The 17,278-nt window shown below is 40.5% G+C and overlaps 1 protein-coding gene across 2 annotated transcripts in view; it reads left to right on the top strand.

Annotated features, from left to right (window-relative positions):
* Positions 1 to 8,461, top strand: part of nlgn4xa (neuroligin 4 X-linked a) — a 641,760-nt gene extending 633,299 nt beyond the window's left edge. For both annotated transcript variants that reach the window (XM_034173560.1, XM_034173555.1), the window contains one exon: positions 6,114 to 8,461. In XM_034173560.1, coding sequence (XP_034029451.1) covers positions 6,114 to 7,008 — 895 coding nt within the window. In that variant the 3' untranslated portion in view covers positions 7,009 to 8,461. The remainder of the gene's footprint in view (positions 1 to 6,113) is intronic.
* Positions 8,462 to 17,278: the final 8,817 nt, after the last annotated feature.

The following is a 17,278-nucleotide window of genomic DNA, read 5'->3' as shown; positions in this document are numbered from 1 at the left end:
AACTGTTGTGGTGGTAGAAATGTTTCTTTTTATACCAAAATCTTTGGCACACAAAAGTAGTGTAATATAAGAAGAAAATTGAATATCACTGTAAAATAATTTATCGTAGGTATGCTTCAACGGTGAGAGACATAATCTAAAAAAAAAAAGTTCAGGAAATCGCATTGTATGATTTTTCGATAATTAATTTGCATTTTATTGCATGATATAAGTATTTGATACAATAGAAAAACAATCAATCAATCAATCAATTTTTTTATATAGCGCCAAATCACAACAAACAGTTGCCCCAAGGTGCTTTATATTGTAAGGCAAGGCCATAAAATAATTATGTAAAACCCCAACGGTCAAAACGACCCCCTGTGAGCAAGCACTTGGCTACAGTGGGAAGGAAAAACTCCCTTTTAACAGGAAGAAACCTCCAGCAGAACCAGGCTCAGGGAGGGGCAGTCTTCTGCTGGGACTGGTTGGGGCTGAGGGAGAGAACCAGGAAAAAGACATGCTGTGGAGGGGAGCAGAGATCGATCACTAATGATTAAATGCAGAGTGGTGCATACAGAGCAAAAAGAGAAAGAAACAGTGCATCATGGGAACCCCCAAGCAGTCTACGTCTATAGCAGCATAACTAAGGGATGGTTCAGGGTCACCTGATCCAGCCCTAACTATAAGCTTTAGCAAAAAGGAAAGTTTTAAGCCTAATCTTAAAAGTAGAGAGGGTGTCTGTCTCCCTGATCTGAATTGGGAGCTGGTTCCACAGGAGAGGAGCCTGAAAGCTGAAGGATCTGCCTCCCATTCTACTCTTACAAACCCTAGGAACTACAAGTAAGCCTGCAGTCTGAGAGTGAAGCGCTCTATTGGGGTGATATGGTACTACGAGGTCCCTAAGATAAGATGGGACCTGATTATTCAAAACCTTATAAGTAAGAAGAAGAATTTTAAATTCTATTCTAGAATTAACAGGAAGCCAATGAAGAGAGGCCAATATGGGTGAGATATGCTCTCTCCTTCTAGTCCCCTGTCAGTACTCTAGCTGCAGCATTTTGAATTAACTGAAGGCTTTTTAGGGAACTTTTAGGACAACCTGATAATAATGAATTACAATAGTCCAGCCTAGAGGAAATAAATGCATGAATTAGTTTTTCAGCATCACTCTGAGACAAGACCTTTCTGATTTTAGAGATATTGCGTAAATGAAAAAAAGCAGTCCTACATATTTGTTTAATATGCGCTTTGAATGACATATCCTGATCAAAAATGACTCCAAGATTTCTCACAGTATTACTAGAGGTCAGGGTAATGCCATCCAGAGTAAGGATCTGGTTAGACACCATGTTTCTAAGATTTGTGGGGCCAAGTACAATAACTTCAGTTTTATCTGAGTTTAAAAGCAGGAAATTAGAGGTCATCCATGTCTTTATGTCTGTAAGACAATCCTGCAGTTTAGCTAACTGGTGTGTGTCCTCTGGCTTCATGGATAGATAAAGCTGGGTATCATCTGCGTAACAATGAAAATTTAAGCAATACCGTCTAATAATACTGCCTAAGGGAAGTATGTATAAAGTGAATAAAATTGGTCCTAGCACAGAACCTTGTGGAACTCCATAATTAACTTTAGTCTGTGAAGAAGATTCCCCATTTACATGAACAAATTGTAATCTATTAGACAAATATGATTCAAACCACCGCAGCGCAGTGCCTTTAATACCTATGGCATGCTCTAATCTCTGTAATAAAATTTTATGGTCAACAGTAGCAAAAGCAGCACTGAGGTCTAACAGAACAAACACAGAGATGAGTCCACTGTCTGAGGCCATAAGAAGATCATTTGTAACCTTCACTAATGCTGTTTCTGTACTATGATGAATTCTAAAACCTGACTGAAACACTTCAAATAGACCATTCCTCTGCAGATGATCAGTTAGCTGTTTTACAACTACCCTTTCAAGAATTTTTGAGAGAAAAGGAAGGTTGGAGATTGGCCTATAATTAGCTAAGATAGCTGGGTCAAGTGATGGCTTTTTAAGTAATGGTTTAATTACTGCCACCTTAAAAGCCTGTGGTACATAGCCAACTAACAAAGATAGATTGATCATATTAAAGATCGAAGCATTAAATAATGGTAGGGCTTCCTTGAGCAGCCTGGTAGGAATGGGGTCTAATAAACATGTTGATGGTTTGGATGAAGTAACTAATGAAAATAACTCAGACAGAACAATCGGAGAGAAAGAGTCTAACCAAATACCGGCATCACTGAAAGCAGCCAAAGACAACGATATGTCTTTGGGATGGTTATGAGTAATTTTTTCTCTAATAGTTAAAATTTTGTTAGCAGAGAAAGTCATGAAGTCATTACTAGTTAAAGTTAATGGAATACTCAGCTCAATAGAGCTCTGACTCTTTGTCAGCCTGGCTACAGTGCTGAAAAGAAACCTGGGGTTGTTCTTATTTTCTTCAATTAGTGATGAGTAGAAAGATGTCCTAGCTTTACGGAGGGCTTTTTTATAGAGCAACAGACTCTTTTTCCAGGCTAAGTGAAGATCTTCTAAATTAGTGAGACGCCATTTCCTCTCCAACTTACGGGTTATCTGCTTTAAGCTACGAGTTTGTGAGTTATACCACGGAGTCAGACACTTCTGATTTAAAGCTCTCTTTTTCAGAGGAGCTACAGCATCCAAAGTTGTCTTCAATGAGGATGTAAAACTATTGACGAGATACTCTATCTCCCTTACAGAGTTTAGGTAGCTACTCTGCACTGTGTTGGTATATGGCATTAGAGAACATAAAGAAGGAATCATATCCTTAAACCTAGTTACAGCGCTTTCTGAAAGACTTCTAGTGTAATGAAACTTATTCCCCACTGCTGGGTAGTCCATCAGAGTAAATGTAAATGTTATTAAGAAATGATCAGACAGAAGGGAGTTTTCAGGGAATACTGTTAAGTCTTCTATTTCCATACCATAAGTCAGAACAAGATCTAAGATATGATTAAAGTGGTGGGTGGACTCATTTACTTTTTGAGCAAAGCCAATAGAGTCTAATAATAGATTAAATGCAGTGTTGAGGCTGTCATTCTCAGCATCTGTGTGGATGTTAAAATCGCCCACTATAATTATCTTATCTGAGCTAAGCACTAAGTCAGACAAAAGGTCTGAAAATTCACAGAGAAACTCACAGTAACGACCAGGTGGACGATAGATAATAACAAATAAAACTGTTTTTTGGGACTTCCAATTTGGATGGACAAGACTAAGAGACAAGCTTTCAAATGAATTAAAGCTCTGTCTGGGTTTTTGATTAATTAATAAGCTGGAATGGAAGATTGCTGCTAATCCTCCGCCCTGGCCCGTGCTACGAGCATTGTGACAGTTAGTGTGACTCGGGGGTGTTGACTCATTTAAACTAACATATTCATCCTGCTGTAACCAGGTTTCTGTTAGGCAGAATAAATCAATATGTTGATCAATTATTATATCATTTACCAACAGGGACTTAGAAGAGAGAGACCTAATGTTTAATAGACCACATTTAACTGTTTTAGTCTGTGGTGCAGTTGAAGGTGCTATATTATTTTTTCTTTTTGAATTTTTATGCTTAAATAGATTTTTGCTGGTTATTGGTGGTCTGGGAGCAGGCACCGTCTCTACGGGGATGGGGTAATGAGGGGATGGCAGGGGGAGAGAAGCTGCAGAGAGGTGTGTAAGACTACAACTCTGCTTCCTGGTCCCAACCCTGGATAGTCACGGTTTGGAGGATTTAAGAAAATTGGCCAGATTTCTAGAAATGAGAGCTGCTCCATCCAAAGTGGGATGGATGCCGTCTCTCCTAACAAGACCAGGTTTTCCCCAGAAGCTTTGCCAATTATCTATGAAGCCCACCTCATTTTTTGGACACCACTCAGACAGCCAGCAATTCAAGTAGAACATGCGGCTAAACATGTCACTCCCGGTCCGATTGGGGAGGGGCCCAGAGAAAACTACAGAGTCCGACATTGTTTTTGCAAAGTTACACACCGATTTAATGTTAATTTTAGTGACCTCCGATTGGCGTAACCGGGTGTCATTACTGCCGACGTGAATTACAATCTTACCAAATTTACGCTTAGCCTTAGCCAGCAGTTTCAAATTTCCTTCAATGTCGCCTGCTCTGGCCCCTGGAAGACAATTGACTATGGTTGCTGGTGTCACTAACTTCACATTTCTCAAAACAGAGTCGCCAATAACCAGAGTTTGATCCTCGGCGGGTGTGTCGTCGAGTGGGGAAAAACGGTTAGAGATGTGAACGGGTTGGCGGTGTACACTGGGCTTCTGTTTAGGGCTACGCTTCCTCCTCACAGTCACCCAGTCGGCCTGCTTTCCCGGCTGCTCGGGATCTGCCAGGGGGGAACTAACGGCGGCTAAGCTACCTTGGTCCGCACCGACTACAGGGGCCTGGCTAGCTGTAGAATTTTCCACGGTGCGGAGCCGAGTCTCCAATTCACCCAGCCTGGCCTCCAAAGCTACGAATAAGCTACACTTATTACAAGTACAGACCTTAACATTTGGTACAGTAGCCTTTGTTTGCAATTACAGAGGTCAAATGTTTCCTGTAGTTTTTCACCAGGTTTGCACACACTGCAGCAGGGATTTTGGTCCACTCCTCCTTACAGATCTTCTCCAGATCTTTCAGGTTTCAAGTTTCAGCTCCCTCCAAAGATTTCCTATTGATTTCAGGTCTGGAGACTGGCTAGGCCACTCCAGGACATTGAAATTCTTCTTAGCCACTCCTTAGTTGCCCTGGCTGTGTGATTTAGCTCAATGTCATGCTAGAAGACCCGGGCAGAACCTATCTTCAATGTTCTTACTGAGGGAAGCATGTTGTTTGCCAAAATGTTGTGATGAATGACCCCATCCATCTTCCCTTCAATACGGTGCAGTTGTCCTGTCCATGTTGCAGAAAAGCACATCCGAAACTAATGTTTCCACCCCCATGTTTTATGGGTGGGACGGTGTTCTTGGAGTTGTTCTCATCTTCCAAACACGGCGAGTGGAGTTGACACCAAAAATCTCTGTTTTGGTCACATCTGACAACATGACCTTCTCCCATGCCACCTCTGGATTCTCCAGATGGTCACTGGTGAACTTCAAACAAGCCCGGCCATTTGCTGGTGTGAGCAGGGGGACCTTGCTGCCCTGCAGGATTTTAAATCATGACAGTACAGTGTGTTACAAATTGTAATCTTTGTGACTGTGTCCCAGCTCTCTTCAGGTCATTGACCAGGTACTCCCATGTACTTCTGGGCTTTTCAGAATCATCCTTACCCCAGGAGACGAGAGCTTGCATGGAGCCTCAGACCAAGGAAGATTGACATTCATCTTGTGTTTCTTCCATTTTCTAATAATTGTGCCAACAGTTGTTGCATTCTCATCAAGCTGCTTGCTTATTGTCCTGTAGCCCATTCCAGCTTTGTTCAGGTCTACATTTTTGTCCATGGTGTCCTTAGACAACTCTTTGGTCTTGGCCATGATGGATAGGTTGGAGTGTGATTGATTAAGCGTGTGGACTGGCGTCTTTTATACAGGTAACAAGTTCAAACGTGCAATTAATACAGGTAAAGAGTGCAGAATAGGAGGATTTCTTAAAGAAAAACTAACAGATCTGTGAGAGCCAGAATTTTTTCTGGCTGGTTGATGATCAAATACTTATTCAATGCAATAAAATGCAAATAAATTATTTAAAAATCATACAGTGTGGTTTCCTGTTTTTTTTTTTTTGTTGTTGTTGTTGTTTGTTTTTTAGATTCTGTTTCTCACAGTTGAAGTGTACCTACAATAAAAAATTACAGACCTCTCCATTCTTTGTAAGTGGGTAAACTTGCAAAATCGACAGTGGATCAGTTACTTATTTGCCTCACTGTAGACAGGCAAACACATTCACATCTGAATGCACAACTACGGTCAATTTAAAGTTTCCAATTCACCTAACCTGCATGTTTTTGATGTGGGAGGAAGCTGGAGCACCCAGAGTGAACCCACACAAACACCACACAGAAAGGCCCGGAGTGGGAAATGATCCCATTCTGAATCCATTTCAGAATTATAATTTCATATTTTCTGTCATTTTTTTTTCTCTTTCAGAGACCCAAACCAACCAGTTCCACAGGACACAAAGTTCATCCACACAAAGCCCAACCGTTTTGAAGAGGTAGCCTGGACAAAATACAACCCCAAAGACCAGCTCTATCTTCACATTGGCCTCAAACCTCGAGTCAGAGACCATTACCGTGCCACCAAGGTTGCTTTCTGGTTAGAACTTGTTCCACATCTGCATAATATAAATGAATTTTTCCAGTATGTATCGACCACTACCAAGATACCACCACAGGACACTACCCCATACCCCTACACCAAGCGTTTCCCAGGGAAAAACAATTGGCCATCCACCACTCGCCACCCAGGGGTCCCATCCACCAACACCAAACAGACCACTGAGCAGCGTACGAGCGGCGACTTGACAGAAGAGTCGACAGTTGTGATTGAAACCAAGCGAGACTACTCCACAGAGCTCAGTGTCACCATCGCTGTTGGGGCCTCCCTGCTTTTCCTGAACATCTTGGCCTTTGCTGCACTTTACTACAAGAAAGACAAGCGAAGACATGAGTCCAATCGGCGAGTTCCCACTCCACAGCGCAACTCGGGGCCAACCAACACACCTTCTACTGCCAATGATGTGGCCCACCTGCAAAGCGAGGAACTGATGTCACTGCAGATGAAGCAGCAGCAACTGGATCATGAGCATCACCATGAATGTGAGTCAATGCAATCTCACGACACTCTGCGTCTGACCTGCCCTCCTGATTACACTCTCACCCTGCGCCGATCACCTGATGACATACCATTGATGACGCCCAGCACCATCACCATGATCCCCAACTCGCTGGCTGGCATGCAGCCTCTGCACAACTTCAATACTTTTGGAGGCAGCCAGAACAGTACCAACATGCCCCATGGCCACTCCACCACTCGGGTATAGCTCTACTGGGATTGGGAGGCACAAGTTTGAATCCCCTCTTGATCAGTTAGATGTTTAACACACAAAGGCAAATTTGAGTGACTGTGTGGAGCACAGACTCCAAAGTGTTATTTTGCTACCATGCTTTCTTGAAAACTATATCCACTATAAATTGTTCAAAAACTCATGAAACTACAAAAAGTGAATGTTACTTGGGAAATAACTCTGCCAGGAGGTTTGAGGAGTTTTACCAAAAGAAAAGCCAACCGGAGAAAGACTGTTAATACTCTCACAATACAAAATGAATGGTTTCAGAGTGGACAAACAGGCATTTACATTGGCTTTTGTGCCATAGTGTTGGAGAACAGTGGCAACAGTTGTTGGAAAGCAACTGCTACATGGTACACACCTGATTTAGGCACAAAATTTTACACCCTGACCTGAAATGTATTTATGAAAACTTTATAAAAATAGATAAACAACATATAATTGTGTGTGAAACAAAAAAAGGGAAAATTATATATTAAAAGAGCTCTTAATATTGATTATATTTTCGCTAAGTTTCTTTGTTCTTTTCTCAGCTTGTGCTTTTTGTTGAAATGTCTGTAAATATGAGTATATCAGTTTCATTCTTTTTGTGGTTATAACCTGTTTCATTATTTTTGTCACAATGACCAAAATGCGAACACAATCCCATTTTTTTGGAGCACACATTCTGTGTCTGCAGTTCATTATGTACGGCACTATCTGCTGTGTTGCTTTGAAATAACTTTTCAGACATTGCATGTCCAGGAAGAGCTTTACTCTTGTTTTGCAGGCATTTCTTCTGTCTGAAATGAGGACTGACTGGATCTCATCACCTGCTGCCATCACATTAGGCTACCATTAGTTTTCATCGTGGATTTTTTTTTTTCCTCACAGTCTGAGTGTCCCCTGAGCTTTCAATGTGACCAGCAATGTATTATTGAGATTTTTTTAAAGAGCGTTTTTGTGTCAATATTAGTTGGATATGTTTGTAAAGAAATATATATGTTAGATATTTCAAATTGTCATATGCTAGCAATATGTAAAGTATTGTGCCAGGCTTGTGATATTTTGGATTACAAAAGCAAGTGAATGAGTGTAAATATTAATGACATTAATATAAAATTACAGCAAAAGTAAACATTACCTATTTCCATTTTGCATCCTATTACAAAAAAATATAAATAAATCAATGCGATTTTATGTTATATTTGTAAATTCTATAAAATACATAGTCTTGCCATTGGTCCTCAAACCAGTCAAGGATTTTAATGTAGATTTTTAAAATCCTGAGTTTGTCTTATATTTATTTTTGGTTTTGCTTTGAGTAATAGAGATATTTCTGGCTGGACACCTGTAAAAAGTTTTTCTGCAACATTTGTAATAAAATATCACAGTATTTTCTGAAAAAAAGAACGTGAGAAAAAGGATGATAGGATGTATCATTGAATGTGATTTGAAGGTGTGACTTTTTTCTGCTTTGTGGGATTTCATTGCTTTTTTCTAAGGTAAAATATAAAGAGCTGCTTTAATTTAAAAGATTGAGACATTGTATTTCAGTGATGCAGCTGCACACTGTTTCACAGTAACCCACCAGACATATCAAGTTGGGCGTAATCAATACCAGCAATCTAGTAGCTGAAACTTTTAAACATTGTATGGCATCTGCAAACAGTTTGTGCCTGTCAGCTAAGCTAAATTTGGTGACTGTTTGAGTTTTGGTGAATTGCTGTTATGCTCTGTAAGGCAAAACAAGGACAGCTCCCAAGCTGAATAGCAAAGAGTGGTGCTGCTGCTCCCCTGACGCTTATGTTCAGTAAAACAGTCCTGAAATCACCCTTCACCACCCTTACCCCCTTCTAACTATTCCAATTTATTGATCCCCTTTCCAACAAGCCAAGCAAATTAGCTCTTGACTTAAAACTAAAGTGACAGGAGGAAAATTGAAATCTTTAATAGTAATCTGCAGTTACTGAAGTGCAGTGGATGTCTCCATAGAGTCTCTTGTGATGTTTGCACAGCTCTCCAAGAGGAAAGGTTAATATGTAAAATTATTTTCATGAGGTTGGAGCAGGGGTGGTGGCCAAGTGGTAAGTGCACTTGGTTTTGGTGCCCGGTTCAAATCCCACACCCGCCACGTTTCTCCATGTAATGTGGAGTTGTGTCAGGAAGGGCATCCGGCATAAAACTTGTGCCAATTCAACATGCAGATCCACCTTGGATTTGCTGTGGTGACCCTGAGTGCAAACAAGGGAGCAGCCAAAGAGACTTAAATTTTTAGGAGGTTGGAAAACTCTTATTCATAATTCAATGCTTCTAGAAAGTATTCACAATGGTGCACTTTTTCCACATTTTATGTTACAGCCTTTTTCCAAAATTGCTTATTTTTCCCCTCAAAATTCGACACACAATACCCTATAATGACAATGTGAAAAATGATTTTTTTTTCAGATTTTGCAAATTTCTTCAAAAAATCATATTAAATGGTAAATGGACTGCATTTATATAGCTTTTTTTCATCTGCATCAGATGCTCAAAGCACTTTACAATAATGCCTCACATTCACCCAGATGTCAGGGCGCTGCCATACAAGGTGCTCACTACACACCGGGAGGAACTAGGGGATTAAGGACCTTGCCCAAAGGCCCTTAGTGATTTTCCCGTCAGGCTGGGATTTGAACCAAAGATCCTCTGGTCTCAAGCCCAAATGCTTAACCACTAGACCATCGCCTCCCCCACATGCACATAAATATTCACAGCCTTCACCATGGAGCTCAAAATTGAGCTCAGGTGCATCCTGGTTCCACTGATCATCCTTGAGATGTTACTACAGCTTAACTGGAGTCCACCTGGGGTAAACTCAGTTGATTGGACATGATTTAGAAAGACACACCTGTCTACATATAATGTCCCACAATTGACAGTGCATTTCAGTCAGTGTTGTAATATAATGCAGTAGAAATACTTTGTTCCATTTTGACATATTTTGATGTATCTGTTGTTGTTCATTCGGCTGCTCCCAGTTTTTATGTTCGCGGTCGCCACAGTGGATACAGCCAGATCCACAGTTTTACACTGGATGCCCTTCCTGACGCAACTCCAGTTTTACCCGGAGAAACACACACAACCGCTGGTATTCCAAAGAGGTCTCCCATCCAAGTACTAACCGGATCCTGCTCTGCTTAGCTTCTCAGATCTGATGGGATCAGGCTGACACAGAGCAGACTGGCTGCTATTTTGATATATCTGTACTTTATTTATTTATTTACATTTCTCGTGACTTTCACTTTTACTCCACTACATTTCCCCACTAAAATGTGTACTTTTGCTCTGATATATTTCCCTTAAACATATTTGTTACTTGCTACTACAGTATAAAAGCAGAAGAAATTTGAGGAATGCTTGTTTGCAGAGGTGAAAGTAAGCCAGAGCGCAGAGGTACGCCGGGAAGAGATACAGTGCTGCAGTCCAGACTATAGCTCGAGTGCCGTGTTTGACATAAAACAAGTTTAAAAGACAAAAAAATATATAAAAGATGACAAGTTGAATGTGTGCCACCGCTGAGGAAGAGGAAGACTTTGAAGGGTGAAAACCTTCTGCACTTTGGACTCCAAATGCACATATGCTGACGCACACACACATGCACATGGATCGGCTCCCGCTGGAGTCCAGCACACAATCGGAGTTAAGGGGAAAAAGTACAGACAAAACTGGCCAGCGTGGCTGTTTCAGTTCATTTATTTTATTTGAAAGGTTCACGGAGAAGCGCTGTGCAAAAGCGGCACCACAGTTTGGATTCGAGAGCCCAAAGAGCACTGCGTTTGGTTGCTTTGCAGTGGTTGGTGGTGGTGATGCTTGTATTGTTTTTTTTTGTTTGTTTGTTTGTTTTTTTACTCTTCCTTATATTTGGCACAACTGTGTAGCTATAAATCACTGTTCTGTTTCACAAGAGCCTGGCTGTTGTATTTAGTATTTTACAATCGTTGGAACACAATGACCGATACTAGAGGTGGGCGATACCGGGAATTTTGGTATTGATCCGATACCAAGTAAATACAGGCGCAGTATCACCAATATCGATACTGATATCAATACTTTTTCATATTTAAGCTTCAAATATCCAAAGGATCCAAAAGACCTAGGATAGAATTTCGCCAAACATTGTACGTGACAACAAATTACTTTATTATCACAATCAACATTTTTATTTAAAAAAAATTCACTCAACACAACTTAAAACAAAATCTCCTGAGGTAGAGGGCTGACAAACCACAATACAAGGGTGCACTGCTCCATGTTGTGTGACACAGCGCAGCGCTGCTCTTACAGACAGAGTAGAATTTGATGAATCTGCGTGCACAGCAGTCAGTGCATGCGGGAGAGAAAAAAAGCTTGAGTATCGATCTTTTTACATGAGGATCGTTCAATATCAATACCAGCATTGGTATCGATATTATCAATATTAGGATCGATCTGCCCACCTCTAACCGATACTTCTTACACATTTCCAAAACTACTAACACACCAACACATGTACAACACACAACTGACAAACCAGCTAACTTCATGCTCAAAAGCTCACATTGTAAACCAAACATCTACACTAGTTTTGAAAATGCAAGAATACACCACCACTAAACACCTTTTGCATGTTGTAGGCCTAGATGCATATACATTGCTTCTTTACTGTATAGCAAACATTCAGTGGAAATGAGTTTATGGAAAAAGACAGTCACAACTGTAATGGAATTTTTGCAAAGGCTTTATTTGTGTAGGAAATGCTGCAAGCCTGCAAGAAAAAAAATCATTGCCATTCACCATTCAAATCAAATCAAATCAATTTTATTTATATAGCGCCATTGCATGGATTCATAGAATAAAAAAGAAAAATACTTGTATAAAGAAAAAAGAACCTAATTTGCCCGGTCTTCTGCATTGGGCCAGATGGCCTCATCAACATTACACCAGATGTCTTCCCTGCCAAGGCACCTGGTGAAGAATCTCTTCACATGTCTGATCCATCCCTGACAGTGCTCAGGTGTGATCTCCTAGCAAGTGGCATTCGTGGCCTCCAGAAGGGCCACCTGGGCATGTGGCGGATGGCCATAGACCCTCCATCTCCACGGTGAAAAGAACTCCGCAATGGGGTTGAGGAAGGGAGAGTAAGGACAAAGAAACAAACACACCATCCTGGGATGGCCATCAAATCAAATCAAATCAAATCAGTTATATTATATAGCGCCAAATCACAACAAACAGTTGCCCCAAGGCGCTTTATATTGTAAGGCAAAGCCATACAATAATTACGGAAAAACCCCAACGGTCAAAACGACCCCCTGTGAGCAAGCACTTGGTGACAGTGGGAAGGAAAAACTCCCTTTTAACAGGAAGAAACCTCCAGCAGAACCAGGCTCAGGGAGGGGCAGTCTTCTGCTGGGACTGGTTGGGGCTGAGGGAGAGAACGAGGAAAAAGACATGCTGTGGAGGGGAGCAGAGATCAATCACTAATGATTAAATGCAGAGTGGTGCATACAGAGCAAAAAGAGAAAGAAACACTCAGTGCATCATGGGAACCCCCCAGCAGTCTAAGTCTATAGCAGCATAACTAAGGGATGGTTCAGGGTCACCTGATCCAGCCCTAACTATAAGCTTTAGCAAAAAGGAAAGTTTTAAGCCTAATCTTAAAAGTAGACAGGGTGTCTGTCTCTCTGATCCGAATTGGGAGCTGGTTCCAGAGGAGAGGAGCCTGAAAGCTGAAGACTCTGCCTCCCATTCTACTCTTACAAACCCTAGGAACTACAAGTAAGCCTGCAGTCTGAGAGTGAAGTGCTCTATTGGGGTGATATGGTACTATGAGGTCCCTAAGATAAGATGGGACCTGATTATTCAAAACCTTATAAGTAAGAAGAAGAATTTTAAATTCTATTCTAGAATTAACAGGAAGCCAATGAAGAGAGGCCAATATGGGTGAGATATGCTCTCTCCTTCTAGTCCCTGTCAGTACTCTAGCTGCAGCATTTTGAATTAACTGAAGGCTTTTCAGGGAACTTTTAGGACAACCTGATAATAATGAATTACAATAGACCAGCCTAGAGGAAATAAATGCATGAATTAGTTTTTCAGCATCACTCTGAGACAAGACCTTTCTAATTTTAGAGATATTGCGCAAATGCAAAAAAGCAGTCCTACATATTTGTTTAATATGCGCATTGAATGACATATCCTGATCAAAAATGACTCCAAGATTTCTCACAGTATTACTAGAGGTCAGGGTAATGCCATCCAGAGTAAGGATCTGGTTAGACACCATGTTTCTAAGATTTGTGGGGCCAAGTACAATAACTTCAGTTTTATCTGAGTTTAAAAGCAGGAAATTAGAGGTCATCCATGTCGTTATGTCTGTAAGACAATCCTGCAGTTTAGCTAATTGGTGTGTGTCCTCTGGCTTCATGGATAGATAAAGCTGGGTATCATCTGCGTAACAATGAAAATTTAAGCAATGCTGTCTAATAACACTGCCTAAGGGAAGCATGTATAAAGTGAATAAAATTGGTCCTAGCACAGAACCTTGTGGAACTCCATAATTAACCTTAGTCTGTGAAGAAGATTCCCCATTTACATGAACAAATTATAATCTATTAGATAAATATGAATCAAACCACTGCAGCGCAGTGCCTTTAATACCTATGGCATGCTGTAATCTCTGTAATAAAATTTTATGGTCAACAGTATCAAAAGCAGCACTGAGGTCAAACAGAACAAGCACAGAGATGAGTCCACTGTCTGAAGCCATAAGAAGATCATTTGTAACCTTCACTAATGCTGTTTCTGTACTATGATGAATTCTAAAACCTGACTGAAACTCTTCAAATAGACCACTTCAATTCACTTCAAAACAGTTCAGTCTGTGCTCAAAACTGAACTGTTTTGTCAAATCATGCCAGGAGTCAATCAAAATTAAAAACATTACTGAGCAGTCAATAAACACTATATAGAAAAATTGCCTGATTCTCTCTTTTTTTTTTTTTTCTTACTGTTTGAGGGATGGCTCCATCCAGTGTGTGTGGTGTCTGTTTCTGCAACCTTCCTGTTCTGTGCACCGGCAACCTTTCCTGTATATTTGTTTTGTGAATTGTTTTGTAAATTGTGTCTGTAGCGTGGCCCAAGCAGAGGGTCATCCCTTTGATTCTGGTCTGCTTGAGGTTTCTTCCTCAAATCATCAGAGGGAGTTTTTCCCTTACCACTGTCACCTGTGTGCTTACTCTGGGGGTTGCTAAGATTCGACCTTACTTGTGTGAAGCGCCTTGAGGCAACTTTGTTGTGATTTGGTGCTATATAAAAGAAATAAATTAAATTTTAAATAAATTAAAAATCTCTGGAGAGATCTGAAAATGGCTACAGACCAACATTTCCCATCCAACCTGATGGAGCTTGAGAGGTGATGCAAAGAGGAATGGGCAAACCTGCCCAAAGGTAGGTGCGGCGAGCATGTGGCATCATATTCGACAAGACTTAAGGCTGTAACTGCTGCCAAAGGTGCATCAACAAAGTGAATCAAATCAAATCAATTTTATTTATATAGCGGCAAATCACAACCAACAGTTGCCCCAAGGCGCTTTATATTGTAAGGCAAAAGCCATACAATAATTACAGAAAAACCCCAACGGTCAAAATGACCCCTATGAGCAAGCACTTGGCGACAATGGGAAGGAAAAACACCCTTTTAACAGGAAGAAACCTCCAGCAGAACCAGGCTCAGCGAGGGGCAGTCTTCTGCTGGGACTGGTTGGGGCTGAGGGGAGAGAATCAGGAAAAAGATATGCTGTGGAAGAGAGCAGAGATCAATCACTAATGATTAAATGCAGAGTGGTGCATACAGAGCAAAAAGAGAAAGAAACACTCAGTGCATCATGGGAACCCCCCAGCAGTCTAAGTCTATAGCAGCATAACTAAGGGATGGTTCAGGGTCACCTGATCCAGCCCTAACTATAAGCTTTTTTCAAAAAAGAAAGTTTTAAGCTTAATCTTAAAAGTAGAGAGGGTGGCTGTCTCCCTAATCTGAATTGGGAGCTGGTTCCACAGGAGAGGAGCCTGAAAGCTGAAGGCTCTGCCTCCCATTCTACTCTTAAAAACGCTAGGAACTACAAGTAAGCCTGCAGTCTGAGAGCGAAGCGCTCTATTGGGGTGATATGGTACTAAGAGGTCCCTAAGATAAGATGGGACCTGATTATTCAAAACCTTATAAGTAAGAAGAGGAATTTTAAATTCTATTCTGGAATTAACAGGGAGCCAATGAAGAGAGGCCAATATGGGTGAAATATGCTCTCTCCTTCTAGTCCCTGTCAGTACTCTAGCTGCAGCATTTTGAATTAACTGAAGGCTTTTCAGGGAAATTTTAGGACAACCTAATAATAATGAATTACAGTAGTCCAGCCTAGAAGAAATAAATGCATGAATTAGCTTTTCAGCATCACTCTGAGACAAGACCTTTCTGATTTTAGAGATATTGCGCAAATGCAAAAAAGCAGTCCTACATATTTGTTTAATATGCAAATTGAAGGACATATCCTGATCAAAAATGACTCCAAGATTTCTCACAGTATTACTAGAGGTCAGGGTAATGCCATCCAGAGTAAGGATCTGGTTAGACACCATGTTTCTAAGATTTGTTTGGCCAAGTACAATAACTTCAGTTTTATCTGAGTTTAAAAGCAGGAAATTAGAGGTCATCCATGTCTTTATGTCTGAAACACATTCCTGCAGTTTAACTAATTGGTGTGTGTCCTTTGGCTTCATGGATAGATAAAGCTGGGTATCATCTGCGTAACAATGAAAATTTAAGCAATGCTTTATAATAACACTGCCTATGGCATGCTCTAATCTCTAATAAAATTTTATGGTCAACAGTATCAAAAGCTGCACGGAGGTCTAACAGGACAAGCACAGATATTAGTCCACTGTCTGAGGCCATAAGAAGATCATTTGTAACCTTCACTAGTGCTGTTTCTGTACTATGATGAATTCTGAAACCTGACTGAAACTCTTCAAATAGACCATTCCTCTGCAGATGATCAGTTAGCTGTTTTACAACTACCCTTTCAAGAATTTTTGAGAGAAAAGGAAGGTTGGAGATTGGCCTATAATTAGCTAAGATAGCTGGGTCAAGTGATGGCTTTTTAAGTAATGGTTTAATTACTGCCAACTTAAAAGCCTGTGGTACATAGCCAACTAATACAGACAGATTGATCATATTGAAGATCGAAGCATTAACTAATGGTAGGGCTTCCTTGAGCAGCCTGGTAGGAATGGGGTCTAATAGACATGTTGATGGTTTGGAGGAAGTAACTAATGAAAATAACTCAGACAGAACAATCGGAGAGAGAGTCTAGCCAAATACCAGCATTACTGAAGTCAGCCGAACATAAAGATATGTCTTTGAGATGGTTATGAATATTTTTTTCTCTAATAGTTAAAATTTTATTTGCAAAGAAAGTCATGAAGTCATTACTAGTTAAAGTTAAAAGAATACTCAGCTTAATAGAGCCCTGACTCTTTGTCAGCCTGGCTACAGTGCTGAAAAGAAACCTGGGGTTGTTCTTATTTTCTTCAATTAGTGATGAATAGTAAGATGTCCTAGCTTTACGGAGGGCTTTTTTTATAGAGCAACAGACTCTTTTTCCAGGCTAAATGAAGATCTTCTAAATTAGTGAGACGCCATTTCCTCTCCAGCTTATGGGTAATCTGCTTTAAGCTGCGAGTTTGTGGGTTATACCACAGAGTCAAGCATTTCTGATTTAAGGCTCTCTTTTTCAGAGGAGCTACAGCATCCAAAGTTGTGCTCAATAAGGATGTAAAGCTATTGATGAGATAATCTTTCTCACTCACAGAGTTTAGGTAGCTACTCTGCACTGTGTTGGTATATGGCATTGAAGAACATAATAAAGAAGGAATCATATCCTTAAACCTAGTTACAGCACTTTCAGAAAGACTTCTACTGTAATGAAACTTATTCCCCACTGCTGGGTAGTCCATTAAAGTAAATGTAAATGTTTTTAAGAAATGATCAGACAAAAAGGGGTTTTCAGGGAATACTGTTAAGTCTTCAATTTCTATGCCATATGTCAGAACAAGATCTAAAGTGCGGTTAAAATGGTGGGTGGGCTCATTTACATTTTGAGCGAAGCCAACTGAATCTAATAATAGATTAAATGCAGTGTCGAGGCTGTCATTCTCAGCATCTATGTGTATGTTAAAATCACCCACTATA

The sequence above is a fragment of the Thalassophryne amazonica genome, chromosome 1, assembly GCF_902500255.1.
Source record: "Thalassophryne amazonica chromosome 1, fThaAma1.1, whole genome shotgun sequence".
Classification (NCBI taxonomy): Eukaryota; Metazoa; Chordata; class Actinopteri; order Batrachoidiformes; family Batrachoididae; genus Thalassophryne; species Thalassophryne amazonica.
This window is presented reverse-complemented; position numbering and strand designations above follow the sequence as displayed.